This window comes from Monodelphis domestica, chromosome 4 (assembly GCF_027887165.1).
Source record: "Monodelphis domestica isolate mMonDom1 chromosome 4, mMonDom1.pri, whole genome shotgun sequence".
NCBI lineage: Eukaryota > Metazoa > Chordata > Mammalia > Didelphimorphia > Didelphidae > Monodelphis > Monodelphis domestica.
In genome coordinates, this window is record NC_077230.1 from 367,381,809 (window position 1) to 367,407,260 (window position 25,452).

Below are 25,452 nucleotides of genomic sequence, written 5' to 3' on the forward strand. Positions count from 1 at the left end.
AAATTGAAACATGAAATTGTTCAAAGACTTGACACTAAGTAAGAAATAAGTATTTTTATTTTTCAGAAAATCTGGTAAAACCAAAAACTTTTACAAGAAAAGGAACAGGAACATGGGGATAAGCCATTGACTGCTAGGCCTGCTTCACCACCTCCAGGGTGTGATACACAGCAGAATTTCTAAAAAGATAATACTTGGATGCCCCCTGAGAAGAACAGTTTAGCAATCACTCTGGGTATGCTGTGAAAACATGACAGATTTTGGAAACTAATTTGGTCTAATCCTCCAGGGATTATTGTCTCTTACCCTAACCTTTGGTGCCAAAAGCCATTAGCATCCTCCCACTGTGAACCATAACAACAGGAAGTGTTCCCTGTGGACCCCATCCCCAACACAAGGTGTTTTACTTCATTGGTGGCCATTCGTAGGATGTCTCTGAGGGCTCCAAGAAGTCCATAATACACCAGTGAAACTCACTCCCTTGTGGTCATGGCTCCACTGGCAAAATCGAGACCCAGACAATTCAGATCATTTAATCAAATTTTGCCAGAGAAACCAATTATTTCCAAGTGGATTACACTAGAACCCTGTTCAGACTGCCTTGTGAATGTCATGGGGGAGGGGGTACATATTGGAGTTGCAGCAACTTTTTGCTTCAGGTTTTGTCACAAAAGAGTCTAACCTAGAACTGGGTCTGACCACTGTCAAGGACATGTAAAACAATCCTCATACTCATTAGCTAATGAAACTTGGACTCCTGACCATATGGCAGTGGGATTAGGCCTGAGTAGTGAGCAGATAAGATGAGGATCTATCTCCAGACAGTGTCAGATAAGGAAAGGAGTGAAGTGTTAGTCGCATCTAAGGACAGGCTACAGTCTGGATTGAAGCCCCCAACCCCCCACCCCCTCCCCTTCCCCTCCAGTTGCTATGGAAATGCTAAGGTGCCTAAAGTTCTTATTGTACGGCAGTTAAGAATGGAAGGAGATTTGTGTAAAACCATTGCTCAGAAAATTGAAGGTGGTCCCCCTCTGTAGCCAGGAAGACTAGTTTGCCACCTTTGTCCATTTCCTTAAGCCCCAGGCGGTCCTAGAAAGAGAAAAAGCAGCATTAATCCTATACCTGGAAATCAAGCTAATGGGAAGACACTGAAGCTTCCTAGAAAGAATTCTTTAACTTCAAGAATGCCAGGCACTGCTTTGGGCAGAGGGATGTAGCAGAGGGATGTAGCAGAGGCTGTGCGATAAGCATGGAATGGCTAGCCCACTGTAGTGCCTGCTGGTCTTGGCAGAATTTTATTGTGCAACTACAGTAGGGTTTCACATTCTTGCTCCTATTTGTTTAAATTTTACCCTAGTGACTTTGTAAAAGGAGTTGTTCAGCAGCACTGGGGGCTCTGTGGACTTCTAATATCATACTTACTCAAATTTAGGGCATTACTTCTTGGAGATCTGTAGGGGGGAGAGGAAGGATGGCCACCGACCCTATAAATGGCCCAATAGCACTCTAGCCACATGTGTTTAATCCCCTAGGCTATCTTTAAAGGATTCTCCAAAATCCTTCCCCCTAACACCCTTTGCATACATAAAAACCCATTTTTTTTAAGTGGAATTTTCTATGTAAGTGTAGGGCAGAGGTTTTGTTTTTAAACCCTTACCTTCCCTCTTGGATTCAATGCTATCTATTGAAGAGCCCTAAATGCTGGGCAATGGACATTTATTTAGTGACTTGTAGGATTACCCAGCTAGGAAGTGCCCAAGACTAGATTTGAACTCCCATCTCTTAAGTCTGGCTCTGAGGTTCTCAGAGTGCAGGTTCTTATCCTGGGATTCACAGACACAGTCTAGAGAAATTTCAGGGAGGACTGTGAATTTGGGGGGGGGGGGGTGGAAGAGAAGTTACAGCTTTATTTCAATTTAATTGGTTTCCTTTAAAATCTATTTTATGCATTTTAAAAGCATCATTCTGAAAACTGATCCATAGGCTCCCCCAGATTGCCCTAAGAGGCCAGGCTGGGATTCATAACCCCACGAGGGGGCTCAGAATCCAATGTTCTTCCTACCGCACCCCACCCTGAAGCCTTGTAAACCTGGCCACCAACTACTGGAGCCCAAGCCTAGGACTCAAGTTTGGGGCTAGGTGAGGTAACTGCCCCAACCCCCATCCAAGGTGAAGTTAGAATGACCAAACTAGGAGGCTGGATTTTTATAACTTCAGCCCAAAACAGCAGACAGTATAGCCTGAGACAAGCATGGAGAAACCAGGCCGCAACAGGAAATAGGATCAAATTTAAACCTCTTGCTGGGAAAATCAGTTACAGATTAAAACCTGCTGTAGCAGGCCCTAGGAACAATCATTCTGGGAAGGAGCAGTGCCCAAAGGGGCCCAGCTGCTCCAAGTTCAGTTGGAAATACAAAGCAGCAAAGTCACCCCAGTTAGTTCCCTTGGGGTTTTATGGCCTTCCAAAGCCAGAGAGAGAGGCCTGAGCAATCAGCCCAGCCCATGGCTGAAATGAGTCAAAGGCTGGGGTCATTTGGCTTGCATGTTCCTTGGCCAACTTGAACTGTGACTTTGTGACATTCCCCAGTGCAGGCACAATTGCTCTAGGGCCCAAATACTAATGAACTGAATTCCACAGTGAAAACTCCAGTAAAACAGCCAGACAGCCAAATTCTGTAGGCTGTGCCAGAGGAACCAAGCTGGCACCGCTGCTCGGCCTCCTCCAACAACCCCTGGCCTCTCCCCTGCTTCCCTCACCAAAATCTATATACTCTTGCTCAAAATTCTAACCTGTATTTGAAGGAAAACTTTCTTCCCTGGCCATCAATTATGCATGTATGGTTTAGGAGATTAGTTTATCCATCTCCCAGATGGCCTGACCCTGGTGCTGAACCCCTGCCAGAAGGAGCCAACACACAGCAGACACATTGCAGCCCAAAATCTTTCTGTAAAGAATAGTCGGTAGAGTGAGAGGGGCAGTTTGTATTTATACAGTGCAAGACTTGGAGGACACTTAAATAGTGCAGTAAGGTTGGCAAAGCACTTCCCCCAAAATGCTGTGGGGTAGGCTTTTTCATTCTGTCAGGCTCAGAGTCTGTTCTTCCTGGGCCTACATTTCAAGAAGTAGCCCAGGGAGGCCATCCCTCATTGCCCTTGCCTTCCCCTATTTGAGTGTAAGCTCCCTGAGGATAGGCCTGTACTTTCTTGTATTTGGATCTCTGGGCCTTAGGCAGCACCTGCCACAAAGGTGCCTGTCTGACAGCCTGCGGATTAAAGCAGGTTGTAGCTGACTCCTGGTGCCTAGATAGCATCTGGCACCTTACACTTGGCACAGAACTGGTACCTCCAGAGAAGAAAGTGTCTCTCTGGCCCAAGGCAGGCCTCTCCTCACCCAGGGAGCAGCTTTCACTACCTCCCCCCTCCCACCACCCACCACCCAAGAAGTTACCTGTGTGTACAGGTCGGTGTCCTGTAAGGGGATGGTCTCCTTGGCTTGACCACTTCGGTAAAATCCAAACCACTGTGGGAGAGGATGATGGGGAGCAGATGGGGTAACAGAGAAAACAGATCAAAAGCCTGGCTCCTGTGCCAGCCTGCTTGAGGACCAAAGAACCACCCAAGAGTTCTTGCAAGTCCAACCCTTTCGTTTTACAAATGGGGAAAGTGACTTGCCCAAAGGCTCTTGGATAGCAAACAGTAAAGTCTGGTCTTCTGACTCCAAAGACTGCCTTCCTCCATCTACTCTATAAGACCTCCCCAGGTAACTGAGGTCATTATAGCACATCCCCTCAAATGGTCTAATACTGTCACTATTCCTATTCCTAATAGCTAGAATTTACAGGCTGTCTTATGGCTTACAGAGCACTCTGTGAGTCTCGTAACAGCCCTGAAAAGTGGGGGCTGTTACCCCATTATGTGGGTGGATAAACTTAAAGCTGAGAAAGAGTGAAGTGACTCATCCAGGGACATACTGCTAGTCATTGACTGAGGCAAGACTTCAATTCCATCTTCCTGGCTCCCAAGCTCAGCACTATTCTATTTCTAATACTGTATTTCAAAAGATTCCTGGTTTCCCAAGTGTGGTTCTAACGCAGATCCCAACCCTCCTGACACCTCAACAGACACTCTATAAACTGCGACAATAATGATAACAGGTAGCATTTAGATAGATCTTTACAGTTTGCAAAGCACTATGTTTCCTGCCTTAATCCTCACACGGTGGGAGACCGGAACACCACCAACACTGATGTAAGTCCTCGTATCATCCCTATTCTACAGCAGAGAGAAAGGAGGCTCTGAGAGGGAAATGACTAGCCATGGCCACACAGCCTAGGAGTAGCAAAGTCACAATGCAAGCCCAGGTTTCCTGACTCCAAATGCCGGGTTCTTTGCCCTTCACTACCAGGAAACAGAAGGTCCCTGGAGACCACTTCTCAATGTGTGTCAGTGCATGAATAAGTCCAGAATTCTTCCAATGGTGGCCACTTCCTTTTAGCACCCTATCGCTTCCTAGGACACTAGGCAGCTCACCTCTGAATCCACAGGGTCAACAACGGAGTCATTGAGGAATTTCACCATCACAAACTTCTTCAGGGCCATCAGACTCTTCCTGTAGGTTTCATTAATACCCTGGGAGAGAGAATTGGGTCACGTGACTAGCTGGCCACCCCTTGGGTTACGGATCTGGGCCCTGGCCTTTGTGGGAGAGGCCGAAGCTCTTGTCCCCAACCTGAGTCACTGCCCAGCATGAAGACAACAGAAGAGTCCCTTCCTCATCTGTGTAAGATCTCTGTTCCTTCCACTCTTGTTGGCCCGTTTCTACCTCCCCTTGCACCCAACTGCTAGCTGTTCTCATCCAGTCAGGGCATCAACATGCTCTCATCTCTTCAACCCCATTTAAAATCCTGCTTCCTCCAGGAAGATTCACTGAAGAAGCAGGAGTTACCCTGACCTGCAAAACAATGTCCCTTCTTCATCCCTAGAAAAAAAGGAGAGAAACTAATGCACGAGCAAAACCAAAGTCATAAAATTGTAAGAGCAGCACTAGAGAGGCAGCTGGGTGACTCAGTAGATTGAGAGTCAGGCCTAGAGACAGGAGGTCCTGGGTTCAAATCTAACCTCACACACCTCCCCAGCTGTGTGACCCTGGGCAAGTCACTTAATTCCCAATGCCTAACCCTTACCACTCTTCTGCCTTGGAACCTATACACAGTAGTGATTCTAAATTGGAAAGTAAGAGTTTAAAAAAAAGAATTAAGAGAGGTTCCAGAGGTCATCTAACCCCAAGTCCCTCATTTGCAGAGAAACCAGAGACCCCGAGAGGTTAACCACCTTAGCTGGGGTCAGGCAGCTGGTAGGCAGCACTGTTTGAAGCCCTCTCAGCTGAGCCGCACTCACATCGCCTCTTTTCTAGCCTTATAAAGGTCTTCCTTGCCGCCCCCCCCAATATTTCCCAGGTGTCAGAGGTTGGGATAAGCAGGCGTGTTTGACAAATCTATGGCAATGAGGCTTCTAGAAGCAGCCCCACCACTTACCCTTTCCTGGTTGATGTCGGCCAAGAAGATGCTATGGTTCCGGTAGAGATCCTCCTTTATGGGGTCATGCCAGTACTCTGCCTGTACCAAGCTAGAAGAGACAAGAACGCAGATGGCAAAGCAGTCAGTGGTAACTGCAGGCTGGCCCCCTGTGGCCTTTCAGAGGAGGTGCAGGGGCTGGGAGTGCATGAAGGGACTTTAAGAACCTGGGGATAACTTCGGATTGAAGGCTGGGGGCAGAGAAGGCTGTTTGCTAGAACAGACACACAGGGGACGTATTTAGTAAGTAATAAGCACCGACTTTGCTGGAAACAATGGGCCACAAAGACGGCTCAAAGGAACCATATAATATATTATGTAAGTATTCTGCAAGGGACCTCAAGAATCATTGAAAAAGGGGGCAGCTGGGTACCTCTGCATAGAGAGCCAGGTCTGCAGACAGGAGGTCCTGGGTTCAAATCTGACCTCAGACACTTCCCAGCTGTGTGACCCTGGGCAAGTCACTTGACCCCCATTGCCTAGCCCTTACCGCTCTTCTGCCTTGGAGCCAATATGGTTCTAAGATGGATAGTAAGGGTATAAAACAAGAGAGGGGTGGGGGTGGAGAGAAGGATAGACTATAAATCTCTTTACTTTATAGGTGACAAAAAGAGGCCCAGAGAAATAGGTTTAGTAACTTGTCCAGGGGCATAGAGTAGTGAGTGGTGGGGCTACGATTCTAACCTAAGCTCTTTGCAAAAATCTAGTGCTCTTTTCATGTCATATCAAATATCATTCATACCATCATCACAATCATAGGTAACATTTGAATAGCACTTTGAGTCTTTGAAGCGCTTTACGAATAATTCATCTGATCCTCACAACTTTCCAGGAGGTAGGTGCTGTTATCCCCATTTTACAGAAGAACCTGAGACAGAGGCTGCACCTCACCAAGGTCACACAGCTAGTAAGTATCTTAATTGAAATTTGAACCCAGGTCTTCCTGACTCCAGGCCCAGATCTCTATCCACTGCACCATGTTGGCACCTGTTCGATGTGCTGTCACCTTTATTAATTGGGTTTATAATAACACTCATTTCCCTTTTCTTTTACCACTCCCACCACCCAATGCAGCCTCTTCTAAGAAACCTTCCCTGAGGAAATCAGATTGACAGGGTTCCACCTTCCTTGGCCAGTTATTCTTACTAAACAGTTTCACATGAATCTGAGTGCAAATCAAAGCCTGCCATCGTCCACTCTATTTCCTTCATGACATTTCTACTCTGTGTAGCTGCGATATGTGACTTCTATCATGAAATGAGCAATAGGGAACTATGGATTACATGAAAGTAAGGGGATCACTGGTATCAGTCTATTCACCGCCTTGGGGGAGAGGGTAAGAAGGGAGAAATTCTGAATTCTGCGAGCAGTGGAGCGTATGATTGCAGGAACAGACGGAGAGATGCCCAAATCAAAGGAACTTCTTTCTTCAGGCTCTTCTGGGAGTGATTCTGACAATGAAACAGACAAAAAGGCAAGGAGGCCAAAGCAAGCTCTTCCAGAAAAACCCATAAAGAAGCAAAAACGATGAGAAAGTTCTGAACCAGCAGCTCCATCCAAGCAAAGCCGCAGCCCAGATGATCATACGCTCCGGATTGGAAAAACGAGATCTGTACACCAGGAAGGAAAAGTCCTCATTGATATTAGAGAATACTGGATGGATCAGGAAAGTGAAATGCAACCTGGTTGAAAAGAACAGAACAATGGAGCCAGATGAAGGAACAGATTTCTGATACGGATGAAGCAGTAAGAAAACGGCAAACTCAGAGTCATATGAAACCTGGACCCTTTTGGTTGCTTTAAGCAGTCTTTTTTACAGGCTCATTTTCTAAACTATGTTTTCCAAGTTATCGTATATTTAGATTGCAAAACAATTTGTAAGATGAATCCTTTTTTTATAACGTGCATTAAAACTATATTCTGCACGAAGCCAACTGTCTATACTTTGTTATAAAGGAATGCTTTGCATCCACTAAGTGTCGAAATGAAAAAAAAAATTTTTAAGACAAAAAAAAAGAAAATCTTAACATGTAACCTGGAATGAAATATTAAAAACTTTAAATAAGTACATTTCCACATATCTATACCCACACACAAGAATCACTTTTCATAACAACTTTCAGAAGCCTGGAGGGCAAATATCCCCACTTGACAGCTGATGGAAAATGAAAGCTATGGAGCTATGACTTGCCAACATAAAACTAGGAAGCATCATAGCTGGGATGTACACTCAGGTCTTCTGGGTTCTTTCCATGTTACCACAAACTAACAACAATAACAATTTTGTTGTTCTGGAGTCATTCAAGTTTTGTCTGACTCTTAGTGACTTTTGGGGGATTTCTTGGCAAAAATACTGAAATAGTTAGCCATTTCCTTCTCTGGCTCATTTTAGGAATGAGGAAACTGAGGCAAACAGGGTTAAGTGACTTGCCCAGGGTCACACAGCCAGTAAGTATCTGAGACCATATTTGAACTTAAGCCCTCCTGACTCCACTCTATGCACTGAGCTGCCCTAAAAACCTATCAACTACTCACAGGCCCAGGGTGAGAAAAGCACTCAAGAGAGCTTGAGAAATGGAATGAGGGTATTCTGGGTAAGTCTGTGGATGGTGGCAGCCTCCCATCCCTACTTTGTTAAACTAGAATTATGTTTAAATAGTGTAAAAAATAGACTCGAATACAGGACTACAATCCCCATGAGCCTTTGCTCCACTTCCCCAGAATGCCTTGTAATCTCACCTGGGCCGAGATTGAGAAGGTATTTAAGCTGATTCAAAGGCTTTTGAGGGCTCTCTTGGCTCTTTTTGGACTTCCGTTTTGGAGCAGGCGGTCTCTTGCATGATGTGAGGTTATTTTGTCTAGGCCTCTGGCCTAGGCACATGTTTCTTACTTGTATATTCTTTAATCTTTAACCTTTAATAAACCTCTAAAAAATATAATACTCCTTGCAGAGAGAAACTAATTTCTACCTGCCTCAGTCTCCCCGTCTCCCCTAAATTTTAATTTTTACAATAGAACTAGCACCATGGCTTTGCTAATTTTGGGGCTACTGTGAATAATAATATAAATTATAAAAGTCACTTTTCACTGACCCCATCCCCAATTGCCTGGCTCTTCTAAACCTCTAGTAACCCATTCCCTTTATTCTACCCATCTTCCACAGAAGGGCATAAGGAAAAAAAACAAACAAACCAACAATTATAGGAGAAAGTACAAATTCTAAACCAGCTGACCTTGAACAAGTCCCTATAGGAACATGTTTGTGAGACTGCCTGCCACAAGAAGAGGGTGCTTGTGAATATAGGACTTTTCTTTAAGAGAACTGTAAGTGTATCTGGAGTCAGGAAGACCCATGTTCAAATCTGGCCTTAAGACACTTACTAGCTGTGTGACCCTAGGCAAGTCACTTAACTCTGCCTTTTAAAGAGAGAATCACAGAATGTCAGTGCTAAGAGGGATGCCAGAGGGCAGGCTAGTCTAATGTCTATGTGAGCAAGAATGAATACCCTGTCCCAAGATCCTTCCCACAGTCTTATCCGTTTGTAGACCTCTAGTAAAAGGAAAGTGACTTCCTCCTAAGGCAGCCCAGAGAAAGGGAGGGAGTGAAGGAGAGCAGAGCTCATTACTGCTGCTCCCAAAGCAACTCCCTCCACTTTGGGGCAGCTCTAATTATTGGAAGCCTTTTCCATCTAGTGAGAAAAAATTCCAGCTTCTTTTATCACAGAATCTCAAGTGAAGGGATGTTACAGACCACCTATTCCTGGAGGATTCCCGCTGCAACATTCCCCATGGAAGAAGACAAGCAGAAGAGAGTAACTAGGTGGCTCAGTAGATTGAGAGCCAAGCCCAGAGATGGGAGGTCCAGGGTCCAAATGTGACCTCAGATACTATCTAGCTGGGTGACCCTGGCAAGTCACTTAACCCCCACAACCTAGCCCTTACTGTAGCTCTTCTGCTTTGGAACCAACACACAGTAAGGATTTTAAAACAAACAAAAAACAATGACAACTAGCTTTCACTGGAAGTCCTCAGTCAAATAAGGAAACCCATCACTTCCCAAGACCCTCCAATCATTCTGCATAACTCAAGGAACTAAGAGTTTCCTTACATCTCCAAATTTCTGCCCACTTTCTTAGTTCTGCCCTCTAAGGCTAAGCAACGTAAATATAATACCTCTTCCACAGGACACTCCTTCAAACACTTGACAGTTATTTGGCCTGTTCTTCAGTCCTTTCAAACATTTCTGCTTCTTTGTGATTCCACTGGGGATTTTCTTAGCAAAAATATGAAATGGTTTGCCATTTCCTTCTCCAGGTCATTTTACAGATGAGTAAACTAAGGCTAACGGGGGAAATGACTTGCCCAGGGTCACACAAATTGTTACTGTCTGAGGCTGTATTTGAACTCGAGAGGAGTCTGATTCCAGGCCCTAAATCTGTTAGGCTAAACACATCTACTTTCTTCAACTAACCCTCATAAGGCATGATCCCAAATCCCTCCATAACCCTGATTTTCCTTCTGAGACACTATCTTGTCAACATCTCCTATTTTTGGTGTCCAACCAACTGAAGATAAGACTCCAGATGGAGTCTGGACAGGGCAGAGGAGAGTGGAACCCTGGATCCGTACCCTAATGTCTCTCTGAATGGAGCCCAGTTTTTTTGGTAGATATGGAATGTTGTCCAAAGGATCACAGATTTAGAGCTGGGAAAGCCCTTGGAAGTCATCCAATCCAGATCCCTTCATTTTACAGATGAACAAACTAAGGTTCATTTGTGTCAGGTGAGATTTGTTCTCAGGTCTTCCTCACCCCAATTTTTGTCTACTCCATTCAAATCGAGCTTGCTATCCACTAAAATCCCTAAACCTTTTTCACAGAAAACACTTATCTAGTCACACCTTTCTCATCTAGCACTTGTGAAGTAGATTTTTGGACTCCAAGGTAAGACTTCACATTGAACCCTAAATTAAATTAAATTGTGTTTTTCTTTTTGTTGTTGAGCAATTTTGGTCAAGTCCGGCTCTTCCTGAATTCATTTGGGGTTTTCCTGGCAAAGAAACTGGGGTGGTTTGTCATTTCCTTTTCTAGCTCATTTGACAGATGAGGAAACTGAGGCAAGCATGGGTAAGTGACTTGCCTAGGGTCACAAAGGTAGTACATGCCTGAAGTTGGATCTGAATTCACAAAGATAAGTCTTCCTAATCCCAAGGCTGGCCTACATGTCATGTTTTTCAGTCTAGCCTGATGTCCTGGAAAATCAAGGTCTTTTTAGATCCCAGTTCTGTCATCCAGTGTGTCAGGTATCCCTCTGCACCATGTCATCTGTAGATTTGATGAATATGTCATGTAGGCCTTTATCCAAATCTCTGATAAAAATAACACAAAGCGGGGGCAGCTGGGTAGCTCAGTGGATTGAGAACCAGGCCTAGAGACGGGAGGTCCTAGGTTCAAATCTGGCCTCAGCCACTTCCTAACTGTGTGACCCTGGGCAAGTCACTTGACCCCCATTGCCTAGCCCTTACCACTCTTCTGCCTTGGAGCCAATACACAGTATTGACTCCAAGACGGAAGGTAAGGTTTTAAAAAAAAAAAAATAACACAAAGCCTCCTGAAGATTCCTGGGCACCCCACCAGAGAGAGAGACCTCTGTGGTCAAAGAGGGGAAAGATCAGTTCTGAAATGACAGCCTAACCTTGATGCTCACTTCACAAAATCCCTACAACGATGATCGAACGGATACTTTGTGGGCAGTGATCATGAGCTGTCATGGAGAAGTCTAGCCAGGCTACTTTTAATTCCTTTTTTGAAAAGGTTACCAGACTGGTTGGTTGTTGTCCCATGTACTTGAAGAGGACCAAAAGGACATCACTGTTGATGTCTTTTAACTTGGGCACAAATTGGATTTGAGTGAGGCACAGTTACACAAAGTCCTCAGCCTCGCTCTCTCTTCCAAACTCCAATAGCAAGACAAAAATCAGGACAACTGGTGATGGCCTGGGATGCAGGAGATGGATGGCCTTAGTATCGCTAATGTTTAACAAGCTCTAAGCACTCCATAGCACCTGCTTCAACCAACTTCATGGCCACTGGAACAAATTATTCTCAATTCCCCATTTCTTTGCATGCCTGGAGTAGCCACTCTCCTAACTCACCAATGGGCTTGATGCTTGCCAAGAGGGCTACCAGACTAGTATGGAAGTAGACTATCTAGGTTATGGCTGATGAAATCTCTTCTGATATCACTGTAAACAAACTGTAGAAAAATGAGCTAACCAGGAGAAGGAAAGGAAGAGGAAAGGGAGAAAAAATGAATCATGTAAACATGGGAAAATATTTTAAAATAAAAATGAACTTAAAAAAAAAAAGAAATGTGTGCTAAATGGCAGTCCAGTTTGATGGATTTGGAACTTTCTGAATGATCGGTATCAAAGCATTTTGGTTAATGGAGTAATGGAATCCTGGGGCACCTAGGACTCTACCTTTATTCTATTCCTGCCCAATCATTATCACAACAGCTGAGATGAAGACTCACAAAAGAAAACTTAAGAAATTTTACAAGTGAACAAATCTGTGGGGATAAACTGCTAAGTCTCATAACTCTTTCCTTGGTTTGTTTAATATTTACCCTTTTGGAAACAGCCAAGTGGCTCCATGGAGAGCCAAGCCTAGAGATGGGAGGTCCTGGGTTCAGGTCTGGCCTCAGACACTTCTTAGCTGTGTGATTCTGAGCAACTCACTTAATACCCATCGCCAAGCACTTACTGCTCTTCCTCCTTAAAATCAAGACTTAGTACTTAGTATTGATTCTAAGACAGAAGATAAGGGTTTAAAAAATAGTAATAATAATTATTATTATTTCCCCCTTTTCACCATAATTAGAAAAGGTATCTACTTTCATTCTTTTCTTAATATGTTTACAAAATGAGATCTTTAAATACATGTATAAGCCAGTGGAATTCCTTGTCATCTCCAGGAGAGGGGGAGAAAAAGGGGAGGGCAACAATGTGAATCACGAAACCTTGGAAAACTTATGTATAGAGAGGGCAGCTGGGTGGCTTAGCGGATTGAGAGCCAGGCCTAGAGACAGGAGGTCCTGGGTTCAAATTTGGCCTCAGCAACTTCCTATCAATACATAGTATTGATTCCAAGACAGAAGTTAAGGGTTTTAAAAAAAAAACTTAAGTATAAATTTGTTACTAGAATAAAGTAAAGGAAAAATCAAATTGAGATCTTTTCTGTTCAGGTTGTATATCCACTGAAGCTTCTTGTATATTGTATAAGATGATATAGAGGAAAAACACTGGCTGTGGGTTCAGAAAATCCCAATTCAAATTCCACATCTGTCCCTTACTCCCTATATGACCTTGGGCAAGTCACATGGGCTCCTGTGTCTCAGTTTCTCTATCTTTAATAAATAAGAGAGGGTTAAGACTAAGTGACTTTTAGGGTATATTCCAGCTCTGGGATTCTATAAACAAAATGGAGCTCGATAGAATTCACCAGGGAAGGCCCCAGTGTGTGACACAACTAGGAATCTGTTGTTCAGTCATTTTCAGTTGTATCCAACCCTAATTTAGGGTTTTCTTGGCAAAGATATTGGAGGGGTTTATCATTTCTTTCTCTAGATTATTTTACAGATGAGGAAACTGCAGTTAAGCAGAATGACTTGCCCAGGGTTACATAGCAAGAAAGTGTCTGAGACTGGATTTGAACTCAGAAAATATGAGTCTTCCTGACTAGCCAAAGACGGGTCTAGACTTTGCCTAAGCAAGGCATCTGCCTTGCCTCAACATTGGAAGCTAATGCTCATTCTCAAGTTATATAGATGGAAATAGCAAGAGCACCTGGGCCCAGCTGCCCCTTCCTCTGGGCACTAACAGTGATAATGCCTAACATCTATGGAGCACAAAGGCATTTATTTCACACCAATCACCTCACTGGAATCCCAGCAGCCTCTAGACCACCGCCTCACTAGCTTGGTTCTGACAGCACCTACCGTTCCTGAACGCCTTTGGCATAGGCACCCATGTTCAGTGTCTTCCTGATCCAGTCACAAATATGAGAGCTCACCCCTGGACACCGAGGAAGGCCATATACACCTGTAGGAAGAAAAGACACTCACTCACTCACTCACCCTCTCGTTGGCTCATCTGCAAAAATGACCAGATTCCTCCTGGAATACCAGGGAAGTGAATATAAAGGTAGGGTTTGGGGAGAGATGCAGGAAATAGTCCAGAACTGTGTCAGTGTAGGAAATCCCCAGTGTGAAAACTCCCTTCTCTCAAAGACTGCCAGCTCTTCTCTACTCTACAGATCTAGATAGCTCCTGGGGTACAGAAGTCAAAGGTCTTCTCCAAAGAGATAATAAGGAAAAAGACTTGTATAAGAATATTCATAGCTGTGCTCTTTGTGGTGGCCAAAAACTGGAAAACGAGGGGATGCCCATCAATTGGGGAATGGCTGAACAAACTGTGGTATATGTTGGTGATGGAATACTATTGTGCTCAAAGGAATAATAAAGTGGAGGAATTCCATGGAGACTGGAACAACCTCCAGGAAGTGATGCAGAGCGAGAGGGGCAGAACCAGGAAAACATTGTACACAGAGACTAATACACTGTGGTATAATCGAACGTAATGGACGTCTCCATTAATGGCGGTGTAATGTCCCTGAACAATCTGCAGGGACCCAGGAGAAAAAAACACCATTCATAAGCAAAGGATAAACTATGGGAGTGGAAACACCGAGGAAAAGCAACTGCCTGAATACAGCGGTTGAGGGGACATGACAGAGGAGAGACTCTAAATGAACACTCTAATGCAAATATTATCAACAAAGCAATGGGTTCAAATCAAGAAAACATCTAATGCCCAGTGGATTTACGCGTCGGCTATGGGGGGTGGGGAGGAGGAAAAGAAAATGATCTATGTCTTTAACGAATAATGCTTGGAAATGATCAAATAAAATATATTAAAAAAAAAACAAAATAAATAAATAAAAAAATTAAAAAAAAAAGGAATAATAAAGTGGAGGAGTTCCATGGAGACTGGAACAACCTCCAGGAAGTGATGCAGAGCGAGAGGAGCAGAACCAGGAGAACATTGTACACAGAGACTGATGCATTGTGGTATAATCGAACGTAATGGACTTCTCCATTAGTGTCAATGCAATGTCCCTGAACAATCTGCAGGGATCTAGGAGAAAAAACACTATCCACAAACAGAGAACGAACTGTGGGAGTAAAAACACCGATGAAAAGCAACTGCTTGACTACAGGGGTTGAGGGGACATGTCTGAGGAGACTCTAAATGAACACTCTAATGCAAATACCAACAACATGGAAATGGGTTTGAATCAAGAACATGTGATAACCAGTGGAATCGCGCGTCAGCTATGGGAGAGGTGGTGGGAGGGGGGGAGGAAAAGAAAATGATTTTTGTTTCCAATGAATAATGTTTGAAAATGACCAAATAAAATAATGTTTAAAAAAAAAAAGAAGTCAAAGGTCTTCTTCTGGTTCTGTTCTTCCTGCCTGCAGGCCAGCCCTCAAGGCATCCACTCCATTACACACTTCCTCTCCAATGATAGTAACATCAGTAACAGTGGACAAGGAAGTGGCCCTGTAAGGCCTGCAAAGCACCCCACGGACATGAGGCAACATCTCACATTTCTATAGTATACCAAGACCTGCAGGGCACCAGCCACTCCACCCCCCTGTGAGGATTCCAAGAGTCAAGGATGAGAGACTGTAAACCTTAAAATTTCTTAGACTTATAAATGTTGGAAATTTCACCATTGGGAAATTTCATACTTAGAAAATTTCCTATTGAGAGTGGGAACTCTATTGGAATGTGAACCCCATTGGCATGGGAGGTTCCTCCTCCTCCCTTCTTAAGATTACTTTAGGACAGAAACCTTTTGCTGAACAATGGAAAGGGCTTTGACCTATGCTTAAGCATAGAACAGGAAGTTCTTTGAGTCATGATTGATTTTAGAATTGATACAATAGAGATACTTGGAATGACAGAACCAGGTCTTGGAAAATACAATTTCCACCCCACTCAGTCCTAACAGGATTTAGGAATGGCTGCAGCATAGATCAAAATTTAATTATTCCAATCTCTACCCTACTCAGGGTAACAGGATTTAGGAGGAGGGGCTGTAGCAAAGGACCAAAGATTTAATTATTTGAGAATATGACCTTCAACAGACATGTGCAAAGCCACAGACCTCTGGGCGGTCCTGGGTTAAGCTAGAGCCTCCATTGGCACAGGGAAGACATGGACAGTGATTGGTAGATGTGAGAACTGAGGGGAGGGAACTTGGATGGTTTCCTTAAAGATAGAGGGGTCTGAGGACTGAGGTGGTGGGTGGTTGGTTGGAGAGTTTTGGCTCTGAGTGGTTGGAGAGGTGCTCTGAGAAGCTTGCTCTGAAGGAAGCTGGAGGTGGAGGCCCTGAGACTGTTTCTTCATTTTGGTCACATGAGTAATAGGGACTGATCTCCTTTCTTTGCCCAGCTATCTAAGGGCTTGGGCCTTTTGGCCCAGCCTAAACAGAAGGGGTATTTAAGCCCTATTCCCTTCTCTCCCTCTCTCTCTCTCTATCTCTAATACCTTTCTTCATCCTGTTTGTAATTAAACTTTATAAAAGGTTAATGGCTGACTTGAGTTTTCATTTAGGAATTACATAGCTGAATTCCTTGGCGACCTTAAATTAATATATATCAGTCTTTTAAAGTGATTTCCTTGACACAAGACCAAGAATCCACAGCTGGTCCTTGACCCCATACTGCCTCTCAATAACCACTGTCAGCAATTCCTTCCAATACGGATAACTTTCCTATGATTCATGTGTTCTCAACATTGTGAACCACATCACCACTGCCCCAACTTAGCGCCTGGCACCGCACCTTCTCCTTTCATCTTGCCCTCCAATTGGTCCCCAGAGGGAGACGGGGCAGGTCTTTGGGCCTGCTAGGCAGATGGGGAATCAAACCCAGAGCAAGCAGGCACCACGCCCAAAGTGCCAGAAACAGTCCATGGTGGCACCAGGACCGATACCTCAATGAGCTCCAAGGTCGGTCTCTCAAGACCTCCTCAGGAGTAGGGGCTCCTCTGGCTGGCCCATATCACCTTGCATTATGACAACATTCACCAGGAGGATTTCGGATTTCACTGGGCCTGGGAACTCCCAAGTGAAGAAGTTTCTTCTACCAAGACAGGCTGGCATCTTCTCTGCCATGTGTCTAGGGGACTGCCTACAGAAGAGGTGTCAAAGCTGTACCAGATTAAAATATAAATGGAAACTACTTGCCAAAATAAATAAGAATTCAATAGAATATAATGTTAATTTGTGATTTTCTCAGTCAATATAAGGGACCCCAGGGATCATTACACAGGGATTGTTTCAGTCCTGTCTAATTCTTCATGCCCACCAATACTGTATATTGTTCATGGCCTTTTCTTAACAAAGATATTGGAGTGGTCTGCCATTTTCTTCTCCACTGGATTGCAGGAAATAGAAGCGAGGTGACTTGCCCAGGATCACACTGCTAGTAAGCGTTTGAAGCTGGATTTGAACTTAACTGCAGTTTCATGGCTCTATCCACTGCACTATTTAGCTACCTCCCTGCGTAAGGATTAGTGGTCCCAATTTCTACCTGAGCCTACCACCACTGACCCAGAGCACCCTGAGGTTAAGTGACTTACCCAGGCACACAGCCAGAATATGCCATGTGTAGGATTTAAACCCAGGCCTTCCTGGCTCCAAGGCCAGCACTCTAATCACTATGTCAATATTCATGCAAACACAGTATAAAATCCACCTTTAGTAAGTAGCCAAGTCTTGTGACCACACTTCTCCCCAGAAAAGATTCTTTGACTTCTATAGTCAATGATCTCATTATAAGTCTTTTTAAAAACCTTTAGTTTCTGTCTTAGTAACAATTCTAAGACATATGCGTGCATAAGGGCTAGGCAAAAGGGTTAAGTGGCTTGCCCAGAGTCATACAGCTAGGAAGTGTCTGAGGCCAGATTTGAATCCAGATCCTTCTGTCTCTGGGCCACTGGGCCACAAAGCTGACCCTAGCTCCCAAATACTCTTAAGGCAGTACAAACTGAGTGCCAGTTCTCACCTCATACCAAATTCAACCAATGTCAAAAAACAGCAGGAGCAATTTATAGGAACCAGGAGAAAAAGAACTTTGAGAGAACTTTGCTCTAAGTCAACAATAAACTGCAAGGTGACCTGGAAAACTTCCTGTTCTCTCCCTCCCCACTCCTTCACTGGATCAAAAGTAGAAGGTCATTAGCCAGCATGCCAGACTCATCTATCCAGGGGGAATCAAGAGTTGAGTTAACTCAGTTTCCCCTAATTCCATCACAGCCTAGGGAAGCAGAATGTTGTAAGCAAGCTGTTAACCCCATTAAATTTCTATTCTGGCCTGAGGATTGGAAGCCCTCTGGAGGCTCAGAGTCCTGAAGAAGCCAGGCAAGAAAGCAAGAATTACCTTGTTGCTGTCCACCCACTGAAATCAGATTGATCATGGGAGGTGATGGACATCTCTGAGCCACTGCCCTCCTATGGAAAGAAGAGAATAAGAATTAGCATGGCTAAAGAAAGACCTGAGAAAATGTCTTACCCTGTCAATAACAAATATGGGTGGCAGTCCTCAAACAAGTCCTCCTAGGCCACAGAATCTCGAAGCTGGAAGGGACCCCAGAGGCTGACCTCAGCCGAAAGCCCACCTTCTGTGGAAGACTCCTTTCCAGGCTGCCCCTCAGCTTGGGCATTCTCTCTGAAACTGGTTCCCATTTGGCCAGTATGGATCTTGTATGCCCTTAGTGGCTTGCACATAATCTTTCCTATTAGAAAATGAGAAGGGCAGCTGGGTAGCTCAGTGGATTGAGATCGAGGCCTGGAGACAGGAGGTTCTCAGTTCAAATCTGGCCTCAGATACTTCCTAGCTGAGTGACCCTGGGTAAGTCACTTAGCCACCATTGCCTAGCCCTTACCATTCTTCTGCCTTGGAATCAATACACAGTATTGATTCCAAGATGGAAGGTAAAGATTTGAAAAAATAAAAAATGAGCTCCTTGAAGCCGTTTTTTTTTTTGCTTTTCTATATCCAGTGCTTTGCATATTGGCTGGCACATACTTACTAAAGGTTTAGGCAGCTAGATGACACGCCAGATAGAATGACAGGCCTGAAGTAAGGAAGACTCATCTTCCTGGGTTTAAATACACCCTCAGACACTTACTGTGTGATGCCCCTAAGCAAGTCACTTCACCCTGTCTGCCTCAGCTTCCTCAATGTAAAAAATAGTCTCGAATACAGGACTACAATCCCCACAAGCCTTTACTCTACTTCCCCAAAATGCTTTGTAATCTCACGGGAATTCTGAGGTGGGCAGAGATCAAGGAAGGATTTAAGCTGGTGGAAAAGGTTTTTGAGTCTCTTTTCTCTTTTTTTTGGACTTCTGTTTTGGAGCAGAGGCATCTCTTCCATGATGTGAGGTTATTTTGTCTAGGCCTCTGGCCTAGGCACATGTTTCTTACTTGTATATTCTTTAATCCTTAATCCTTAATAAACCTCTAAAAAATATAATACTCCTTGCAGAGAGAAACTAATTTCTACCTGCCTCAGTCTCCCCTAAATTTTAATCCCCTAAAATTTTAATCATCTGCAAAAATAAGTTGGGGAAGGAAGTAGCAAACCACTCCTATATCTCTGCCAAGAAGATCCCAAAATGGAGTCATGACTAAAAACAATAGAACAGGCAACAAAAAAGGTTTGCTAACTGACCAACTAACCTAGGAATCCCTTTTACAGCATCTCTGATAAGCAGCCATCTAAGCACAGCTTGAGAATCACCAGCAAAAGGGGTCCCATTAAATCCTAAAATAGATCCTTCTAGTTTGGGATCACCCTGGACATTAGGGAGCTTTTCCTTCAGCTTTCAAAACTGTGAGCTAAATTTACCATAGTCCTTAACAGAAAAGTGATTCAGTACAGATTTGCAGTTTCATCTACAATGGATACAGAAATGCCTGTTTTATTTGGTGCTTGTAAAGATTCAGAATAAAGTGGAAAAGAATTTTTTTAGACTCAAGGTTAAATGGAAGTTTTCCCCTTCCATGAGTCTAAAAATCTGTTTCTCTTCCCTTCTCTATTCTGCTCACAGTCTGATTCTCTGGAACCAACCAGAACAAGTCTAATCTCTGCTTAATCCTCTAAGAAGAATGCCTCTCTACTATTTTTACCACTGAGTAGATTAAAAGAACAATCCAATTTACCAGTTTAGGTTTATCTCATAAGCCCCTTCTACAATTCTACAGAGAAGCTGAATTCTGGATTTCTCTCCATGTCCAGCTGCCATCCTTCTTCTGTCTGCAACTCTCCCATGTCTGAAATAGATACCACCACCCCCTCTTATCCTCACCTCTTCTGTGTAGACAGCACTGCTGCTACCTCTTCCTCCAAGGCCTCTCTAACCCCTCAACGACAAAGGAATACTTTCCTCCCCACCTTTCTCCTACTTTACCTGGACATGCCCCACCCAATCCCACACTTGTCTTATTCTTTCTTCTACCATAGTTAATTGTGCCTGGGATTCCCTGGCCCTTGAGGATCATAGCTTCATCTTTTTTGTGTATTCTGAGCCCCTGGAGAGTCTGGTAAAGTCTGCAGACCCCTTCTCAAAAATGTACTTTTAAATTAATAAAATAACATGCAAGGGTTGTTGCTCAATCATTTTCATGTATAACTCTCTCCCATTTGGGGTTTTATTGGCAAAGATAGAGTGGTTTGCCATTTCCTTTTCCAGCTCATTTGACAGATGAGGAACTGAGACAAATTGGTTAAGTGGCTTAACCAGGGTCACACTGCTGAGTGTCTTGAGGCAGGATTAGAAGTCAGGTCTTCATGATACCAGGCCCAGTGCTCTATGCACTACACCACCTAGCTACCTCAAAATCCATGGGATACACAGGAAACCAACCGTACTGAAATATAGTAACCAGAAAAATTATCAAAATAAGCGAATGGACCTGAAGTATAGAACCTGTGCTCTAGAACAGAAGCTCCTGCAAAGCAGAACATCAACATATAGATGAAGTAAAAATAAAAGAAACTGGTAAGATTAGCAAAAGACAAAGGGAAAATCTGACCTTCCTCAAAGGCAGGGGCAAAAGGTCCCAAAATAATCCCTTGAAGAACTTAAATCAAATGAGAGAAATGGCAGAGATTAAATATCTTGGGGGAGGCAGGGAATCAAAGAAAGCACCTCCCAAAAAACTAGAATCAGTCAAATGGAAATGGAGGGGGAAAAAAGAAAGAAAACTCATAAAGAGCAGAACCAGCCAAATGGAAAAGGAAGCTCAAAAATACACTGAAGAAAATAACTCCTTATAGTCTATACTTGGTCAAACAGAAAAGGAAACACAAGCTTTTAAGGAAGAAAATAACCCCTAAAAATTAGAATTGGACAAAAGGATGTTAATCACTTTATAAGAAATTGGGAAATAAAACAAAATCAAAAGAATGAAAAAATGTAAGGAAATCTGATCTCACTGGAAAAACAATTGATCTGGAAAATAGTTAGGAGAGATAATCTAAGAAATCTGATTACTCAAAAGCCATGATCAATAAAAGAGCACAAATACCATATTACAAGAAATCATCAGGAAAACTGTCCTGATATTTTTGAACAGGGAAAAATTTAAATTAAAAAAACCCACCTAAAAAAAAGATCCCCAAATAAAACATTTTAGGACTTATATAGCCAAATTCCACAACTCCCAAGCCAAGGAAAAAGTACTACAAGCAACCAGAAGGAAACAATTCAAATATTGTGGAGTCAAAATACAGATTATATATAACTTAGCAGTTTCTACTAAAGGCAAAAGGTCTAGGGATACAAACAAATCAACTACCCTTCAAAGATGAGCATAATCTTCCAGAAGAAGGAATTGGTATTTAATGAAATAAAAAGACTTCCAGATATTCCTGACAAAAAAGACCAGAGTTGAAAAGAAAATTCCAGGGTCAACTCCAATACTCAAGAGAATTGTAAAAAGGTAAACTGAAAAGTAAAAACTTAAAGGATTTCATCAAGATTAAACTGATTACATTCTTGCATAGGAAAGTGATAACTGGGGCCAGCTGGGTAGCTCAATGGATTGAGTCAGGCCTAGAGCCTAGAGGTCCTAGGTTCAAATTTGACCTCAGACACTTCTCAGCTGTGTGACCTTGGGCAAGTCACTTAACCCCTATTACCACTCTTCTGCCTTGGAACCAATACACAGTAGTGATTCTAAGACAGAAGGTAACGGTTTAAAAAAAAGAGAGAGAGAAATGATAATTAAGATAATATACCTATGATATTAGAGATACTTATTATACTTAAATAATCCAAGGTAAGATGCTTAAGCTACTTGATAATTTTATCTCTAGTAGGGCAGAGAGACATATAGATAGACAGAAGAAAGAGAGAAAGCTGAATAGGAAAAGATGATATCCAAAAAAATAAGGGATAAGAAAGATGAACAAAAGAAAAAAGGAGAGATAGAAAAGGGGAAATGATCTTACTTGAAGAGATACGCAGAGACAAGAATCAATAAATAGTGGAGATAGGAGGTTGATAAGCAATGCATGAACCTTACTCTTATCAGAATTAGTTCAAAGTGGGAATAATATCCACACTCATTCAGCTATTGAAATCTATCTTATCCAACAAGCACAAGGAGAGAGTGGGGAATAAAAGAATGGGGAGACAGTGGTCAAAAGTAAAATGTCTGAGAATAGTGAAAGGTTGAAAACAGGGAGAGTGAAGGATAAAAAGGAGGAAATAAGGAGAGAAACACACAGAAATTCCTGGACACAGCAGGGTGGGGGGTTGGAGGGAGATCTGGGTGTGTGTGTGTGTGTGTGTCCGTCCTCCCCTACTTTCTTTTTTTTATCTTTTAAACTCTTATCTTCCATCTTAGAATCAGTACTAAGGTTCAGTTACAAAGCAGAAGAGCAATAAAGGCCAAGCAATTGGGGTTAAGTGACTTACCCAAGAAGTATCTGAAATCTAATTTGAACCCAGACCCTCCTGCCTCCAGACCTGGCTCTCTATCCATAGAGCCACCTAGTTGCCCACATCCCTCTTAATCCTCAGTGATTAAGAATGTTTGTTAAAACTGGCAGATTTTCACTTGGTGATACAGGTTTTGAAACTCCTGATCCTAAAGAATCATTAGTATCAGCAACAGCTGGCAAAAGCTGATGATTTCATTTGGCTCCTTCTGGTTAACCAACTGCCTCCTACCCTTTATCTCATCTGAACTCTACAGCAGCCCTAGGAATTATAGGGGTCACTAGATCCTTGTAGCTGAAAGGGATCTCAGAGGTCATTCTACTGGTAAGCCCAAGCAAATAAGATAAAGTGACACGCCTGGAGTCACACAGCTAGTCAAGGTTAAAGGCAGAATTTGAACCCAGGCCTTCCTGACTCCAAGTCTAACACTTCTACCCTTATACTCTGCAGCTGCCTCTCTCTCCCTGTTCTACAGTTGAGGAAATTGAGACTCAAGACTTAAGTAACCAAATTAAAGGTTACTGAAGTGGTACAGTCAAACCCATATTAGTTCTACTCCTTTGATCGGTCATTGGTTAAAGCCAAGAGTAGGGTAATGGGGTAAAAAGGCAATGAGAATTCTCTGGGCATACATGAAATCCTAAAATTCCCTAAAGTCACAGAGTCAAAAATGAGTATCAACAGGAGGCTCAAGGCTGAGCCTTCAGCCTCCAAGGATATGAAACAAGGTTCCTCAAAGCTTTCTCAGCAAGACTTTTTTTTTTAAACCCTACCTTCTATCTTGGTATTAATTCTAAGACAGAAGAGCAGTAAGGGCCAGGCAATTGGGGTTAACTGGCTTGCTGAGGACCACACAGCTATAAAGTGTCTGAGGCCAGATTTGAATCCAGGTCCTACCAAATCCAGTCCTGGCACATTGTGCTACCTACTTGCCTCTTCTATCAAGGCTTTTGGGGAAAGACTCCAGACAGACAGGAACCATCTCTAAGAACCACAAGGGACATTGGAGATCCCCGAGTCCAGCCATTTTACGATGATCATGGGACCAGAGAGGTTTAGGAAATTGCCCAACTTTAGGCAGATGTGAAGTAGAAGGGCCAGAATTTGAACCCAAGTCTCCAGGGTCCAAAAAAACCTTGTTTTCTTCTGCTTCAGGGTGCCCCAAGAGATGCTGTGATGTAGGCCTTGTCTGGATTTCCACTACTGTCACTCTTCCTTGAAGTAGGATCTCTGATGCTTCCCTCCTAAGTCTCCTGGTCTAGGTCTACCTCTCATTAAGCCCCCCTAAGAAAAAAGGAGTCCTGATCCCAGCAGCCCTGAAAGCATAAAGACTTATTAGGGGAAAGCCCAGGGGAAAAAAAAAATCCTGAGTCTGGGAAGCGAGACACCACAGCTGGTCTACTTGGTGTCTGAGGTTGTGTCTTCTCCCTGGCCAAGAAGGAAGGAATATAAATCAAGGGAAGAAAATCCATTTTATTTACAAATTGTCATATCCCTCCATTAATGTCCTTCTCCAACTGTTCTTGAAGGCATAAGCCACCCTGGGATCTAGAAGGCAATCATACAATCAGTATTTTAAAAAAATTAAGTACCTGCTGTCCACAGGACCCATGCTGGAGGAAATGGGGGGTGCTGGGAAGAGGGAGAAATTAAGGTAAATGATACAAGGTTTAGAAGGAGAAAAAACCCTGCCTTCATATAGCCCACAGTCTAGTGACTACCAGGCGACTCAGCAGACGCAGACGGAGTGTCAGGCTTGCAGTCATAGGGACCCGAGTTCCAATGTGGCCTCAGATACTTACTAGTTATGTGACCCTGGGTAAGTCACTTCACCTTGTTTGCCTCCGTTCCTCATCTGTCAAATGGGCTGGAGAAGGATATGGCAAGCCACTCCAGTAGCTTTACTGAAAAATCCCAAATGGGGTTGTGAGGAGTCAGGCAAGACTGAAAACAAATGAACAACAACTGGGGACTGTATTCTTGCCTAAGGGAAGTGGGAAGGGAGTGAGAAGATACGGTAAGAAACCACCAGACCACAGCGACAACATACAATATTTTATAAATGCAGAAAGTAGCAAACCCAAGTACTGTGTGAAGTCCAGGGGGAGGCTATAAGAGCCAGGATTAGACACAGACTCTGGCAGGTTCCATTTAGCTGGGGAGGCTTCAGGTTGAAGACCAGGGACAGAAACTTCACCCCAAGATAGTGGCCCAGAGCAACCAACAGGAACTACTGAGGCCACAACAAAGAAAACTTATCTTAGCTGAGAACTTTACCTCACTGGATTGAGAGCCAGACCCAGACAGGGGAGGACTTGGGTTCAAATCTAGCCTCAGACACTTCCTAGCTGTGTGACTCTGGGCAAGTCACTTAGCCCTTACCACTCTTTTACCTTGGCACCAATACTTAGTATTGATTCTAAGATGAAAGGTGAGGGGGTTAAAAAAAAAAGAACTTTGCCTCATATTTTACTGATAAAATATTAAGGCTGTTCACATGAGTTCCTTCTCCCCTTCTCCGAAGGCTCATGTCTTCTGTCATGATCTCCTTCATCCCATCTCACATGAAGAGATGGCCCTTCTTCTTTAATGCAAACCCCTCTGCAGGCCCAAATGACCCCACTTCACCCCATCTCCCCCAACAGATCTCACCTTCTGCTGCAAAGTCTGCAGCCTGGCAACACTCTCTTAGTCACCAAATCCAGGGTGCTTTTCTCAATCCTCATTCTCCTTGATCTCTCTGCAGTCAGAAAGGCGGATGCCACCTTAGTACCCTCTTCTTTCTAGGTCTCTGGGA

General features: G+C 43.5%; 1 protein-coding gene across 1 annotated transcript in view; it reads right to left on the reverse strand.

Annotated features, from left to right (window-relative positions):
• Positions 1 to 39: 39 nt before the first annotated feature.
• Positions 40 to 25,452, reverse strand: part of PPT1 (palmitoyl-protein thioesterase 1) — a 31,668-nt gene continuing 6,255 nt past the window's right edge. The window contains exons 4-9 of the mRNA XM_001381143.5: positions 18,083 to 18,153; positions 13,571 to 13,673; positions 5,535 to 5,625; positions 4,531 to 4,629; positions 3,449 to 3,520; positions 40 to 1,089 (exon numbers count right to left, since the gene is read on the reverse strand). Coding sequence (XP_001381180.3) covers positions 958 to 1,089; positions 3,449 to 3,520; positions 4,531 to 4,629; positions 5,535 to 5,625; positions 13,571 to 13,673; positions 18,083 to 18,153 — 568 coding nt within the window. The 3' untranslated portion in view covers positions 40 to 957. The remainder of the gene's footprint in view (positions 1,090 to 3,448; positions 3,521 to 4,530; positions 4,630 to 5,534; positions 5,626 to 13,570; positions 13,674 to 18,082; positions 18,154 to 25,452) is intronic.